This window comes from Panulirus ornatus, chromosome 25 (assembly GCF_036320965.1).
Source record: "Panulirus ornatus isolate Po-2019 chromosome 25, ASM3632096v1, whole genome shotgun sequence".
In the NCBI taxonomy this organism is placed as follows: domain Eukaryota; kingdom Metazoa; phylum Arthropoda; class Malacostraca; order Decapoda; family Palinuridae; genus Panulirus; species Panulirus ornatus.
Window position 1 is genome coordinate 5,960,204 of NC_092248.1, and position 14,206 is coordinate 5,974,409.

At 37.4% G+C, this 14,206-nt stretch overlaps 2 protein-coding genes across 4 annotated transcripts in view; both read right to left on the bottom strand.

The window, feature by feature from the left end:
* LOC139757206 (uncharacterized) overlaps positions 1–2,424 on the bottom strand; it is a 32,257-nt gene extending 29,833 nt beyond the window's left edge. Inside the window, exon 1 of the mRNA XM_071677362.1 lies at positions 2,283–2,424. The gene's annotated coding sequence lies outside the window, so the exon portion shown is untranslated. The remainder of the gene's footprint in view (positions 1–2,282) is intronic.
* A 3,017-nt stretch (positions 2,425–5,441) lies between these two features.
* LOC139757207 (Fanconi anemia core complex-associated protein 24-like) lies at positions 5,442–11,671 on the bottom strand. 3 transcript variants are annotated; one of them, XM_071677364.1, is made up of 6 exons: positions 11,531–11,671; positions 9,848–9,992; positions 8,973–9,047; positions 8,106–8,220; positions 7,001–7,055; positions 5,442–5,826 (listed from the first exon to the last, which is right to left on the bottom strand). In XM_071677364.1, the coding sequence occupies exons 1-6, from the start codon at positions 11,609–11,611 to the stop codon at positions 5,551–5,553; spliced, it is 747 nt and encodes a 248-aa protein (XP_071533465.1). In that variant the 5' UTR covers positions 11,612–11,671; the 3' UTR covers positions 5,442–5,550. The 3 variants fall into 3 exon arrangements, with proteins under 3 accessions (XP_071533465.1, XP_071533466.1, XP_071533467.1); XM_071677365.1 differs by lacking the exon at positions 11,531–11,671 and adding an exon at positions 10,875–11,032; XM_071677366.1 differs by lacking the exon at positions 11,531–11,671 and adding an exon at positions 10,875–10,955 and having other exon boundaries at positions 9,848–10,002.
* Between the last annotated feature and the right edge of the window lie 2,535 nt (positions 11,672–14,206).

The following is a 14,206-nucleotide window of genomic DNA, read 5'->3' on the forward strand; positions in this document are numbered from 1 at the left end:
ACAGTGTTAACATTAACAACCTACCCTGAAATTATGCTAATACACATCTCTATGTTTTCATTTTGTGCCACAGAACATTTACAGTCTTGTAGATGTAGCAGAACTTCATGGAGTATGTAGAATGTACTTCCTCAGCCTCACAAATGATTCTTTCTTTAAAATCAAACAGCTATCATTTCCTTTACAATGATTTCTCTAGATAAGATAAACAAATATCTACGATTTTTTCAATTATCATCATTATTATTATTACTATTATCATTATTATCATCATCATTATTATCATTATCATTACAGTTTTTATGATTATAATCTAAGTGAATTATTCACGATGATTGGGACAAGGAAGTATAATAATCATTCACTGACTTTCCACCCTTAATCATCCTCTCTGTGATTCTGTGCAACACCTCACGTATTGACTGTTCCTGTACTATTCCATCTTTTTTCTTTCTGTTTAATGAATCTACGAAGAAAAAACAAGTTGCTAAGCGTAATAAAAAGATAAGACACCCGTGTCACCGATCTATGCAAGCACATGAAGGATCAAGCAAGATGAAAACAAAAAAACTTTCAACAACAGGATCTAAACCTTATTGCAACACAATGATGAGGGACGTGTGTTGCCTTCCTCACCTTTATATCCAGTGGACATGCAAATATCAGAAAGTTCCCACTTGCTCGAAAGCATCAGTGGAACCCACCTGCTCGTACCTGTCCCAGTACTGCACTGCACCAACACTTTCTTATCCAGTGTCACAGATTATCCACTGGAGAAAAATCAATCTATTTCTGACTGCAAGTTACTTAAAGTAGGTACATTGGTAATTCTTCACTAGTTATTGTCATTATCATTAGTTTCTTTCATACTATTCGCCATTTCCCGCGAAAGCGAGGTAGCTGTTAAGAACAGAGGACTGGGCCTTTGAGGGAATATCCTCACCTGGCCCCCTTCTCTGTTCCTTCTTTAGGAAAATTAAGAAAAAATAATATGTATACATAACCCTAAAGACCATTCATCAAGGGCTTCTGCAGCTTCATGAACCCCCTACAATCAGTAGCAGGGAATGGATGAACCCCCTTCAGTTTTGAGTTCGACGAAATTGTATTCCCATGATACAATTTTACCGGAGGTGAGGTTCGACTCGTAGTGTGATCACAAGTGCATCCCATAAACAAGGGTTGGAGAGGTCGATCAAATCAGCCAGCGTGTCGAGGCAACAGCGAACATTATTGTGAGAGGCTTAGACATGCTCAGGGATTACAAAGTCGTATGCGCAAGCCACAAAACTTAATTCATTCCAGCATTTCCAACAAAGTTTGCTTGGACAGACTTGTAAATATGACTTTCATACATAACCACAGCAAAAGAAGGTGATAGATTTCTTTCCTCCCCCTTCTCCCCTCCAAACAAGAGGCACGTTTCCCATTTTCCTTATTCATAAACGTGAACTATACATACCTTCCTAAAAACCCAGAATCAAACATGATTGATGCTAGTATTTTGGGGCAAAGAAAGCTACTCTGATGATATAATACCTCACCTTGTTCTTATCCTTAAGAAGATACAAGCTTCGCTTCTATATATAGTCTACCTTGAGCTATTTGCATCCTACCAACCACACAAGCACGGCTTCCAAGTTTCCTATCCCAACTATTCTTATGATAGCGACATCTGCGTTTTGTTTTCACCATCCTCATACACCCCAATTCCTTTCTTGTTTTTGTCCTTTTTGAACACCAACAACAAGTAAGAATTGGTTGCAAATGCAAACGAAGCTTCACATTTCGTTATGATTCGCGTGTTTTGTATCGACTGACTGGTGAATATATCCGGGATACTATGATATTCTGTTTACTGAACCACAGAACAGATTCCTAACTCTTAATTAGTCATAATGATAATTAAAGATCCAAACGCTCTGCCTCTGGCGGATGACATCATTCTAATTAAGATGCTGTGGTCATTTCGAAGATGTGCGTGTTCACCGAGACGAAAATGTCCCTCTGTCTCTCCAGTGAAGAAGAACGCCTGAACATCTACAACCACACTGACCTCCTCCCAAGCAAAAGCCGAGAATAGAAATGGTCTTGCATCATAGAATTTTTCTCCGCGAAGGCTCCTAACATTTGTATGATCGCCGTCACTTACGGGTGTTTGAGGGGAACTACCAAGGCGTATCTTCACATTCGCGACACTCCGTCCACAGAGTTTATTCAAAACGACGACTACATTAGGCTTTACCTATCACAAAAAGTTAAGAAAAAAACAAGTAACTTACCTCTACATAGTGGTCGTGTCCTTGCTCTTATGAGTGAGGACAGTGCATGATGATTACTCAGCGTTCCCTCAGCCTGTTTGACCTGCTGTCGCAACCCCAAAGCGAACTTCTACGGCCCCCAAGCTTTAAAAAGACTCTACTTAATTCACCCGTGTTTTGCAGTTCAGAGTATTATCATAACCTTTTTTTTTTCCGCCAATAGTTTCAACTGGCCTTATGAACCAATCACAGAACGAAGTGAGACACAACAGTTGAAAGGTTCATTCAACTACTTTTCTCAAGGAAATGAGGAAAAATATCGTACAGTATGAGTACCCTACTCTATGTAAATACGTTTAACCAAAAGTCATATTTTTTGGTGCAGATTGGTTTAGTACTCAACTGTATATATCTACATATATAGTATGAAATATATTGTTAAGTGACAAATCTTTTCGCATAGAATTCGTACGCAGGCAACCGCTATCCGTGGTGACAGATGAGAAAAACAGTTTTGTGTTAACAAGATTTACATAAAGTTATATATGATGAGCCTAAGCCCCAGCCTCAGCCAAAATCTACGTTTGTTTGCCAAGAGTGTTCATTTTGTACGTTGTCACTAGTAACACTTACTTTTCAAAAGCAACCACACACGTATTGCGAGCGCTACCTTACCCGAAACAAGAACACGGCAGTTTCCTTTAACTTAACATTGGAATGGACAGAATGAAAAAAAATATATATATATAATCCCTTACTGACATGTCTTGATTAATAATCAGTCATGTGACGCTTAGTGCAAGCAGAGACTCCATCCTGATGTAGATAACAGAATGGTTAATATAAGGTGTTGGCAACTGTGTTGAGCGGTACGACAGTAGCGAGCACATATGTGGTCGTGATGAGCGGAGGTGTTTGTGACGTGTACTCAACAGCTGCCTTCGTTGAGGGGAATGATAACGAAGGAGCACCTGAGGGGAAGATGATATATAGAACTGCCATTGACATGACGATTCCTTCCATAGGCTTAGATTGATATATGACGATATCATATACTGCGAATTATGAGCAGTAATTAATCTGACCATTCTATATACTTACAAACTGCAAAACTGAAAATTCAATATCACTAAGATTAGTAGCGTATTAATCATAATTCTAACCGTAGAGAGTAAAGTAGACTTTTAAAGTAGAGGATTTAAATGAGACGGAAGTAATCAGGTTGAATTTTACTGTACATTGGACATGATAAATAAAGTTGAGAAACTAAGTATACCTGCTCCCCCAACTCTCGCCTTTTTTACATTATTTGTATTCATAATGTAGTAACACAGCTTTATGCATCAATTGCATTACAAAATACTCTCCTGTGCCGATCATATTCTATGTTCAAATGGTATCAGATGTTTCTTTGATGTATACAGATCACATAATGTTTTACTATTCAAACCTGTTTTAGGAGTATCATAATATTTGGCTCTTTTACATTGTCATATAAAAGTCATAGATTTTAGAATGGCTCTAGAAAGATGGAAAACTACCAGATATCCGAAACCACAATGAAAATGTCTTTGAACAATTCATCTGCTTGGATGATATCTACTATATCTATAATATTCACTCTCATCATATTATAATGGGTAAGTGGTAACAGGCAAGGAAAAGGGAATGATACAGACCTGTCTTTCGCGGCAAGACCCTCCCATTCACTCCCCTCACCATCCAGCCCATAAATTCCACTCACCCTCCTCCCTTCCTACTCGCACACTTGCCTCGCTGTCTTGGTAAAAACTCATTACATTCAATATATTTACATTTACCCCATATATTTGTAGCTCTCACATGCTTTCTCCAGATCCTTAGATACCACAGTCATTTCCCTCTTTTTCTCCAAGTACTTTTCACAGATATTCTTTAGAGCAAACACTTGGTCCACACACTTTCTACTACTTCTGAAGCCAAACTATTCCAACCCAGTCAGATGATCTGTGCATGCCATCACCCTCTCAATCACCACTTTCCCATACACCCCACCACAGCCTTCACTACCTCCCCTCTTTTCACCAAAGCATTAATGCTTAATGCTTTGGTGAAACCCACACTCACATTCTACCTCATCCTAACCACACAAAATCTATTAACGTATCATCCAACATGCAAAAGTCCTTAAAAATACTTACTCCATTTTTTTCCACCACTTCCTTGCCTGTTCCACGACCCTGTCTGCTCCCTTCACTGTCACTCCCATTTCATTTCACATCCTTTCACACGTTTTCTTGTTCTCCCTGAAATTCATCAATTATGTCTGAGCCCATTTCTCATCTGCCTCCTTTGTCAGTTTACACACCTTTCTCTTGACTTCCCAGCATCCTTTTGTTCACCCAATCACTCACACTCCTTCCTTCCACTCCTCTCCAACTCCCTTTTTTCACTAACCCTATGCCAGTTATCACTGAACCTCACTGGTATCTCTGAACACATGCCACTTTTCTAAGCCTACTCAGTTTTACCACTTGTTTCACATATGTCATTCCTCTTTTTTTAAAACCATAAGAAATGTTCACACTTGCATCCAACAAGAAATGACCATATATCCAACCTGGTCACATTTCTCAATATGTTTGCATACATATCAATTAAGCTGCAATTGAATAATGCCTATTGATCTCCAGTCCCACTTACCCATGTACCTTAAGCATGCAACTTTTTTAAGCCAAGTATTCTCAATCATTTATCCTTTTTCAGCACACAACCTAAGTTGTTCTCCATCTTTATCTATACCTAGTAACCCATGCCCCCCATCATACCCTCAACAGCTATAGTATCCACTCTCGCATTCAGATCCACAGACTCTTTCTCGTGTTCCTGTTTTTGGTAAGTGATAATACAAAGAATAGCGGGTTTTCAGACCCTCAATCCTGCCAATCTTAGTTGCCTCTTCCAACATGCCTAAGATTCTTACTCCCATCTCCTGGGATATTCATAAACTTTTTTCTCCACTAATGTAGAAAAAAGATCTGAAGAGGCAGACAGACAGAGAAAGGGATCCTGGTGCAAAAACCTATGGTAATGTATATTCTGTATGCAGTTCTTAAAAACTTGTTTAAGTATTGTGACAGGATTAAAAAAAGTGACAACATAACAAATTTACAACACTTAAGCATAAAATGAAAGAAAAAGTATTTGCTGCTTTTCATAAGTATATTTTATCAAAAAAGTACAGGATATATTATGACCATGAAAAATTCAAAAAATCTGTTCCATCTTATAATGCCTAAAATACATAAAATCAAAGTACAGGGTAGTGAAAAAATTTATAAACAGATAAAGCTGTGGCAGGACCAACCACTTTTTCAAGACTTTCTTTTGTGGCATTAGCAAGTTCTTGTAAAGATCCAAAGTGCTCAAGAAGCTGTCGGGATCGTTTATCACCCAAGCCAGGAATCAACGTTACTGTAGTCAACAGGGAAGCATCTGGGTTGTTTGCTGTTTTTGGTTTCACACGAAAAGGATTTGAGTTTATTTTAGTTTCACAAGTCACCATGCTGGCCAGTAGCTGAGCAACCTGAACACAAAAGTAAATATTCTCATCATTGGAATAAACAGTACCCTCCTTTCAATACAAAAAATTACAAATATATCACTGAAAGGTAAGTATAGGAGGGGATAAATAATTTTGGAGCTGAAAAGCTATTTTGAGCATAGCTAATAGCATTATTTATAAAACATATGATGTTCTACAATGACATCCTACAGGAATGAACTCTAAAAACAGGTTATTGGTACAGTATATAGCTCTTTAAAACTAAAACCATATAGATACAAGTCTACCATTTCTTCAAAGCTCATCACTAGATGGCAGTAATTATAGGTTGCTTTGCATATGAATGAACAATATAGATGTCACTTCAAACAGATACCATGAACCAGAGGATTTGAAGGTACTAATAGAACAATCAAGCATCACAATTACAAAGGCTCAACAGGAAAAGATATAGAAAGTGAAAAAATTTCAAATATATGGGAATGACCTTACAGTCCCTGAGCAACCTGAACTCAAGCAGGGCAATAATGATATAGCATTAGTAAGCCAAGCATTGAGTGGTATAAACTTTCAATATGAGAAATAGAAGGCCAAAGATAAAAATGTTCAATATATACATAAGAAGCAAATGGAATACTTTATTGCTGTGTCATGTGATCACCTGTCAAATAGACAGAAATAAACAAGTCAGAGTGAATTCAAAAACACTTCACAAGCAAGATCAGAAGATTGGAACGTAAGTATTATCATGAGAGGTTAAAAGAACTCAACTTCTGCATCTTAGAAAAAGAAGGAGAAAGATACTTGATAAGTCATGTGTGGCAGTAGGCTCAGGATACTAATGAGAACAATACCCTAGATTTAAATGCACCTCATCAAGAAACAGTGTAAAGTCAAAAGAAATAAGAAACATGTAAGGAACAACTACAAAAACATTTAAAGGAAAATTTGACATATGGCTGAAGTCATTCCATATGACCCCATGGCTAATATGGAATATGTGTGGAAGCAAACTGAAACATAATCATTCATCAATCAAGACAAGTGATGAGTGTTACCCTACCTTTTGAAAAGATATCATTGCAGACAATCATAGATAGGTATATCCTTTCTAATATATGACTCATCCTGTTATGATGAATTCTTTAATACATGACCCTTATCATCAAGTAAAGTAATAAGTACATTAACTTACCTCCTCAATAGTCTGAACAGGCAAGACAGGTAAACCAAGCTCAATACACACAAACCTGATGAGTAAAACAAGATTAGATGATAAAAAGAGAAAAACATTAACTCCAGTGAGATATAACAATATATTCAGTTAAACTGAGACAAACATTTCACACATTCACATCCATTAGTAATGCCTTTATCACTTCATGCAAACACACTTTGTCATCTAAAATGCTCTTTTAGATTAGCTAGGAACCCTATTCTATACAGATACTTCAAGACATATCTTTTCATTTCATTCATTCATAAATATAGAATACTGATAAGAAAAAAATCTATATCACCTTGATTCCTACATAATTCAACTCTCTGCCTTCACAAAAACAGATCAACCAATCCCATTTCTTGACCTGTAATCTTTCCAAAAGAAGAAACTAAAATGAATAAAAATCATGCTACATAACAATCAAAATTAATGCTTTCTGTTACTAAACATCACATGATGCATAGATTTAATTTTCTATTGATTAATCAATTGACTGTCTAGATCTTGAGATAAGGATCATTAAAATCAGTCAAGACACTAAATTTGGTACTCTGTTAGAATCTAACATAATTTAAAGCTTATGATCAGGAACTAAAATCTTCAAGAGTATGGACAGACATGTGACAGACTGATCTTGATCTGGCCCTACTTTCACCATACAAAAGTAAGGAGTTACAAAATCAGTCATCTAACAAAATAATACCACACTCAAAGTATGATATAACAATGTCAATCATCAAACACAGAAATTCAGGTCATATTTAGTGTCCCAGGAATGCTTAATTTGGCTCTAGCTTCATACACATGCTGAACATTAATGAAATAAGTTATATTACATGTTTAGCCAAATGTTGCTTAATTCCAAAAGCTAGCAATCATCATATAATATTCATAACTTAAAAGTGAAGAGGTAATGCTATGTGAAGTGGAACAGCAAAGTTTGAAATTAGGAACAAGTTTAGTATATATCCACACACTTGGGTACCATTATGTTCCTAGAACATGGAAAAGGGTATCAAAGGACCTTCAAGGACCATACAAATATGCACACTGTACTAAAATTCTATCTAAAACCTACTTTTGAAGTTGGCAGAAGGAGTCACGTGTTAGGGGTGTGTTCTGAGCAATGACGATTCCTCTGGCAGATGTATTACCCTGACGAAATCTAACCACCCGTCTCTTGTAGCTGTTACCTTGAAACACAATAAACTATTTTTTTCATTTGTATACAGCCACAATAAAAAGTAAGGCATACTAAAATGAGGACATGCAAAGCTATAAAAGGCAAAAATAAGGTCTGTCAGCAGAAAATATAGTTGGCAGGTGTTAGAGAGATGAAAACGGTACAAAGACAGTGAGATTAAAAGAAAACAGATTGAACCATCTAAATCTATCTGCTGATATCCTTGGCAACTCTTTCTGCTACAGAGAAGAATAACAGTTGCAGATCTTGTTTCACACACCACAGTCACTGCACATCATGATATTCATCTCATTATGACAGCTCTGATTAACCAATAATACTCCCACTCACATATTTTCCTTCATCCATTCCTTACACATCCAACAATTTCATATTCTACTGGCCACTTCCTTTATCATATTTCCTATCATTGTTTTCACTCCCTATCCTATACACTGCTTCCTTTACACTCTTCCATTACATGAATGATTACCAAGTTACTTATTACACTGGAACTCAAGCTCAAAAAATGTACCTAAAAACTAAGACTTTACTTTATATTTTCTAGTACTTAAAAACTAAAGCTTTATTTCATATTTTCTAAACTCAAAAAGACAAATATATGAGAAATAGTGATGGCAATACCTGCCCTGCTGTGGTTATCAGAAGCAAGCAACCTAAAAACTTGGTAAGATTTGTTATCATTTTTCATATCAATCTTTTTCAGTTTTTCTAAAATCTATGGAAACTCTGACAGCCTACCAGAAATGAGATCTGCTTCACTGATGAAGATCACAGCTGCATCTCTTGAAGGAAAGAAATCAACAACTCCAAGACCTGGAAATAATATCATAATATCACAAAAGTGTAAATTAAGTTGAGTGTGCTTGGTAAGTTGTATGGGAGAGTAGTGACTAATAGGATGGTGATATGCAGAGAGGAGTGACTAATAGGATGGTGGTATGCAGAGAGCATCAGGCAGGGAAGAAACAATGTGGCTCTTAGAGGATGGGTCAGTCAGGTGTTTGCTTTAAAGAAACTGTGTGAGAAATAGAGAAACAAAAGGATTTGTATGTGGCACTTATGGATCTGGAGGAACATATGATAGGAATGCTCTGTGGATGCTATCATGAATATGTGGTGTAGTATGGATGGAAAGCTGCTAAAAGTAGTGGAGAGACTTTATTTATGGAGTAAGGCATGTGTGCGAGGAGGCAGAGAGGTGAGTGAGATTTCAGGTGAGGGTGGGTCTGCAGAAAAGGTGTGTTAAGTCAAAATGGCTGTTTAATCTGTTCATGGATGGAGTGATAAGGAAAGTGAATGAATGGGTCTTGGAAAAGGGGCAATCATCTGTAGTCTGTCTGGGCTGATGGAGCCTGTGAGGTGAGTCATTTGTTGTTTGCTGATGACATAACACTCCTCTTTCGATTCATTCATATATTATACTTAGTCGCTGTCTTCCGCGTTAGTGTGGTAGTGCAAGGAAACAGACAAAAAAATGGCCCAACCCATCCACATACACATGTATATACATAAATGTCTTAAAAAATCTTCTCCATTAGAAGTATACAAATCATATCAAGATCACAAATAAAATCATGGAAAAACTTATTCACTATAAAACTTAAGAGCCTTACCATCACTAAGTAGAATACTAATGTGTTTGGAGAGAAGTTGAGCCAGTAGTGTTTCTCTCCAATTCAAAGATACCAGAATATGGCCAGCTGGGACCATCTGGCTACTACATGCTAGTGTTGACTGAGAAACAGCACTCATAACTCCCTGGAAATATCTATGGATTATTTTTGGCATCTTATCAATGAAAAATGAACAATTCCATTACATAGCAAGAACTTCCTATTTAGTTGTACATGCTTTATGACATACCTTTACTATCAATCATAAAGAAATGTCTTGTAATGATAAGACATTCAAACAATTCTAAGTGTTCCCTTTGGCTTGGCTAAAATCCTAAATTGTTTGCCTTGCATTTGAACTTATAAGAATATTACAAACAAAAAATGCGAAAACATGAACTGTAGTTTGGAAAAAATAAAGCTTTGTATGTAGATTTAAAGAGTATTATCCGACCTAGCATAAGCGTTTAAGGATAAAGTCAGGAACGTAGCATCCAAAATCATTAGAGTTAATAAGCTATGAAGCACAACTATTCCTCTAATCATTAAACAACGCCTCCGTATTGAAGAACTTAAAAATATGTACTTTTAAGCAAGTAAAACTAAACTGAAATTCTAACCTTAAACCAAATCTTATTAACTTCGCTTCGCTTATCTCAACACACTTGATCCAAGTGGTGCCTTCATTCGAACGTAGTTTCATCTCATGACAGCAGATAATAATAATAATAATAATAAGAAGAAGAAGAAGAAGAAGAATTAATAACTCAGAATAAACTAAATATTCATGGTGTGGAGAATGATTTCAAGCAGATCAGGCGATAGTTGTGAAATAGTTCTATATATCAGAAAAAATGAGGGGTTCTAATTTGTAAAGTAGGTAAAACACGTCTTTTTTTCACTTCTTGCCTATCCCGCCTTCAAAAAGCCTCATGATAAAACAGTATAACGAGCTTTCAAGAACAATCACAACTTGGCTCTTTATCCTGTTCCTACTATCAGTAAGTTATAATACTTAAATACTCACCTAATATCCGAAATATATGCCAGAAATCTACCCTCGTATGAGACTTCTCATATGACAATCATATGATCGTAATGTCACTTGGTCTGTCGTCTGTTTGTTGATACATGGCAGCATCTGCGCGATATTCCATCATACTCATTGTCCCCTTTGGTGTAATACTTATGTATCAATAGATATTTTGAATTTGGCTTTGACCTGTATATTTAGATTAGGATATTGAATGCTGAGATTAATCTCGACTGCTGGGGAGACTGGGAGAGGTTTTCGTAGATTCTTTTGATTTTCTTGATGTAAATCAACTACTTTGACCAACAAGAGCCACTCCAATTGTTACAATCAAAGCAAGATATCAACAAAAGCAAGGAGGAGCTCTTTGTAATGACATTTTTGTGATGAAAAACATTGTTCCTATCAGTAATTTTAAATGGACAGTGAAATACCCTCTGGAATACTTTTATTTTATTAAAAAAAAGCACTACCAGGAGGTCTCTTCGCTATTTCTAGTTCCAGTGATACAAGCGAGACTTGAAGGCTCATTACGAGGTTATATGTTGGTAGAGTACATGGAGAGAACACCTAGAAGATCTAATGGTCTATGATAAGATCATCTGCAGCCATAGTCCTGATCTCGGTCACTTCCTTCGGCAGCCACCTACCTCCTTCTGAGGGTTCTTGGCCCAGTGCTGGGGTTCTTGCTCGGTAGTAAGTGCCGCTCCCTCTAGATCCTCCAACCTCATGGACCAGGACCGGAGGTTAATAGGTGGATGGTTGAGTCAGGTGGTTTGATGCATCCTGGTGGCTAAGTGAGTGAGATAGCTAGGTGGCTAGTTGTTTAGTGGCTAGGTGAGTGAGGTTGCTTACTGCCTGGTAGCTAGGTGAGTCAGGTGTTTGAAAACCTCTTTGCTAGGTGTGTAAGAACAACCCATGGGTATGATGGCCAAAATAGCCTGACCATCATATTTCAAGATCGTACCGCCGTACGCAAGGGTCACATGCCGTCGCGCCCAAGGGGCCGTACGAATTATGCCTATGGTAGACCCTCCTACGTCAGAGTCAAGCATTCGTACACATTATGTTTTGAAAACTGTGTTAAGATAAACTCTTCATAGTTATCCTATCTTTCTACCTAACTACCGTGTTCCTACTCTAGACACCCAAGTGATCTCAGCCCCTCAAAAAAAAAGAAAAAACATTTCTCTGAAGAAATGAAGATGAAACGCACCAACGAAGAGATGATGATATAATGGAACGAGCTAACGAAGAGGAGATGGAGATACGACGCACAAACGAAGAGATGATGATGGTAAGCGCCAATAAGCTGCAGCGAAGCTGATTTCTAATCCTCTACCGATTGTTCGATCCTCAGCGTGAGCAGACACTAGGCAGCCTATCCAGCCATTCATCTTTTCTCCGGTTGGTAGATAATTGGGTACCAACTTGGGATTGGGTAAAACGTCACCCCGCTGTGACAGGCCTAGCCAGCCAACAGCCTGTAAATCGACTCGAGGTTCCCCAGGGGTGTTCTTGTCCGAGGACATGGCCCTCGCTGACAGGCCTAATGAGCCTACCAGGGTAAGTTTTATAGGGTTCAGTGTTCTAAGACCAACACGAACTTCCCCAATGTACCACCACACTCACTATACCGGACCTACTCATATACATATACCAAGAGAAATATGTATGAGTCTTTCATGAAGGGTTTTCTTTCCGATTGTGAACTTATACCCACAACATTTTCATGTAGCAATATGTACAATTACCATGCCTTTCTCTTGCTTCGTTTCCCAACACTATGAATATCAATGACAATGGATCTCATGTAACAATAGAATACGTACTCATTCTCGAATATCTATAATGGATACTTGTTAATGGAAGTTCGAAGAGGTCGCCCATTCGAGCTTCTGATTCCAAAGACTTTCGTTGAAAACGTAGATCTGTGATACGAGTGACCCTTTGAAGGGAGACGCCCCGAGTTGGTTCGGGCACAGGGTAACCCCAAGTGAGCTACGTTTCTACAGATCTTGTTCTAAGCTGGATGTGAGAGTTTTCCCCAGAGCAGGACATAAAAACCTTTAAAGATATTTTCACGCAAGTAATTAGTCTAGAAGGCTATAACCTATCATTCTAATAGGATAATTGGTAGTAAAAAAGAGAGAAATCTTGGTCAATTACACCTCACAAAAAATCAGAATATTACGGCATTATTCTAAAGCAGAGGAATGGTTTCAATGCGGAATCGGCGGTCTATTCGTAAGTCGAAGGAGAAACGTAGCTCTACGATAGACCATACAGACCTTGCTAGGCGAAAGGTAATATATCATTGGTATACTAGCTTGCCATGACTTAAAGTGATGGTTGGAGTTTATAATTTTCCCTCTCACAAGAGACCTGGTGTGTACGTGCTGGAGATGCGTGGCAAATGCTATTTGTATGAATGTAAGGATATGTTGCTAAGCAACATACGTCTACATAAATCATAAGACAAAGTGTAAAGGAGAATCTTGACAGAAGCACAATTAAAACCCAGAATTTTCTCCGTGATACGTAAAAAAGAAAACTCATTTTCTTGTATGGGCAAATGATCGATGGCTGTTGCATCAGCTATGATGTATCACTGAAGATAAGATTAAGCTTGCTCATCGTTTGTAATATTCTGAGTAATTGTGTAATAACAGATATATACTAATAACCTTCTCACTAAATGGATATTCTCATGATTATCAAATACGTGATTTCCTCTTTGATAATGATGCAATAAATAGCTCCACATTGGAAAGAATAATTGTTTCATGTAATTTTGAATTATCGTACTCCTAGCATCAGTGACAGATGCACCATATGCATGCGATACTTGCGAACATCTTCCGACGCTGTTTTACAATTTTTTCATTTTGTCAGTTAAAGTGGACAATGACATCATATCTAATGGTATAAGCAGAGATTTCGGTGTTTTATGATATGTCGAATATTAACAGAAAGATCTAAAGCTTGCTGAAATGACTTGCCAAATAATAGCGGTACTGTATCACATCGGATATAGGATGATGGTCACGGAATTTACCTACATACGTTAGTATTAACCTTCATTCATATGTAAAAAGGTTTTACTGTATACTGTATCATAAGGTATCTTGTCAAACGCTGCCATATCCACAGAATCCACACAAGGGATTCCTGAAGCAAGAAGGAATGATATATACATAATACATTTGCCTCTGTTTTTTCTCCACTGGGCTGGCTACTCCACGCTACCATACCCTCAACCTCCCAAACCTTCCTTCGTTTGATTATACAGAATATGAGAATCACTGATAAGACTTTTGCTTATA

Bases quoted from the DNA above. Each gene is read 5' to 3' on its own strand.
- LOC139757207 (XM_071677364.1), bottom strand. From the start codon at position 11,611: ATGAGGTTGGAGGATCTAGAGGGAGCGGCACTTACTACCGAGCAAGAA. The intron at 8,221-8,972 runs GTAGGCTGTCAG...TTGTGTTTCAAG, and splicing joins TGAAGCAGATCTCATTTCTG to GTAACAGCTACAAGAGACGG. The intron at 7,056-8,105 runs GTAGGTTTTAGA...TTTACTCATCAG, and splicing joins TCCTTCTGCCAACTTCAAAA to GTTTGTGTGTATTGAGCTTG.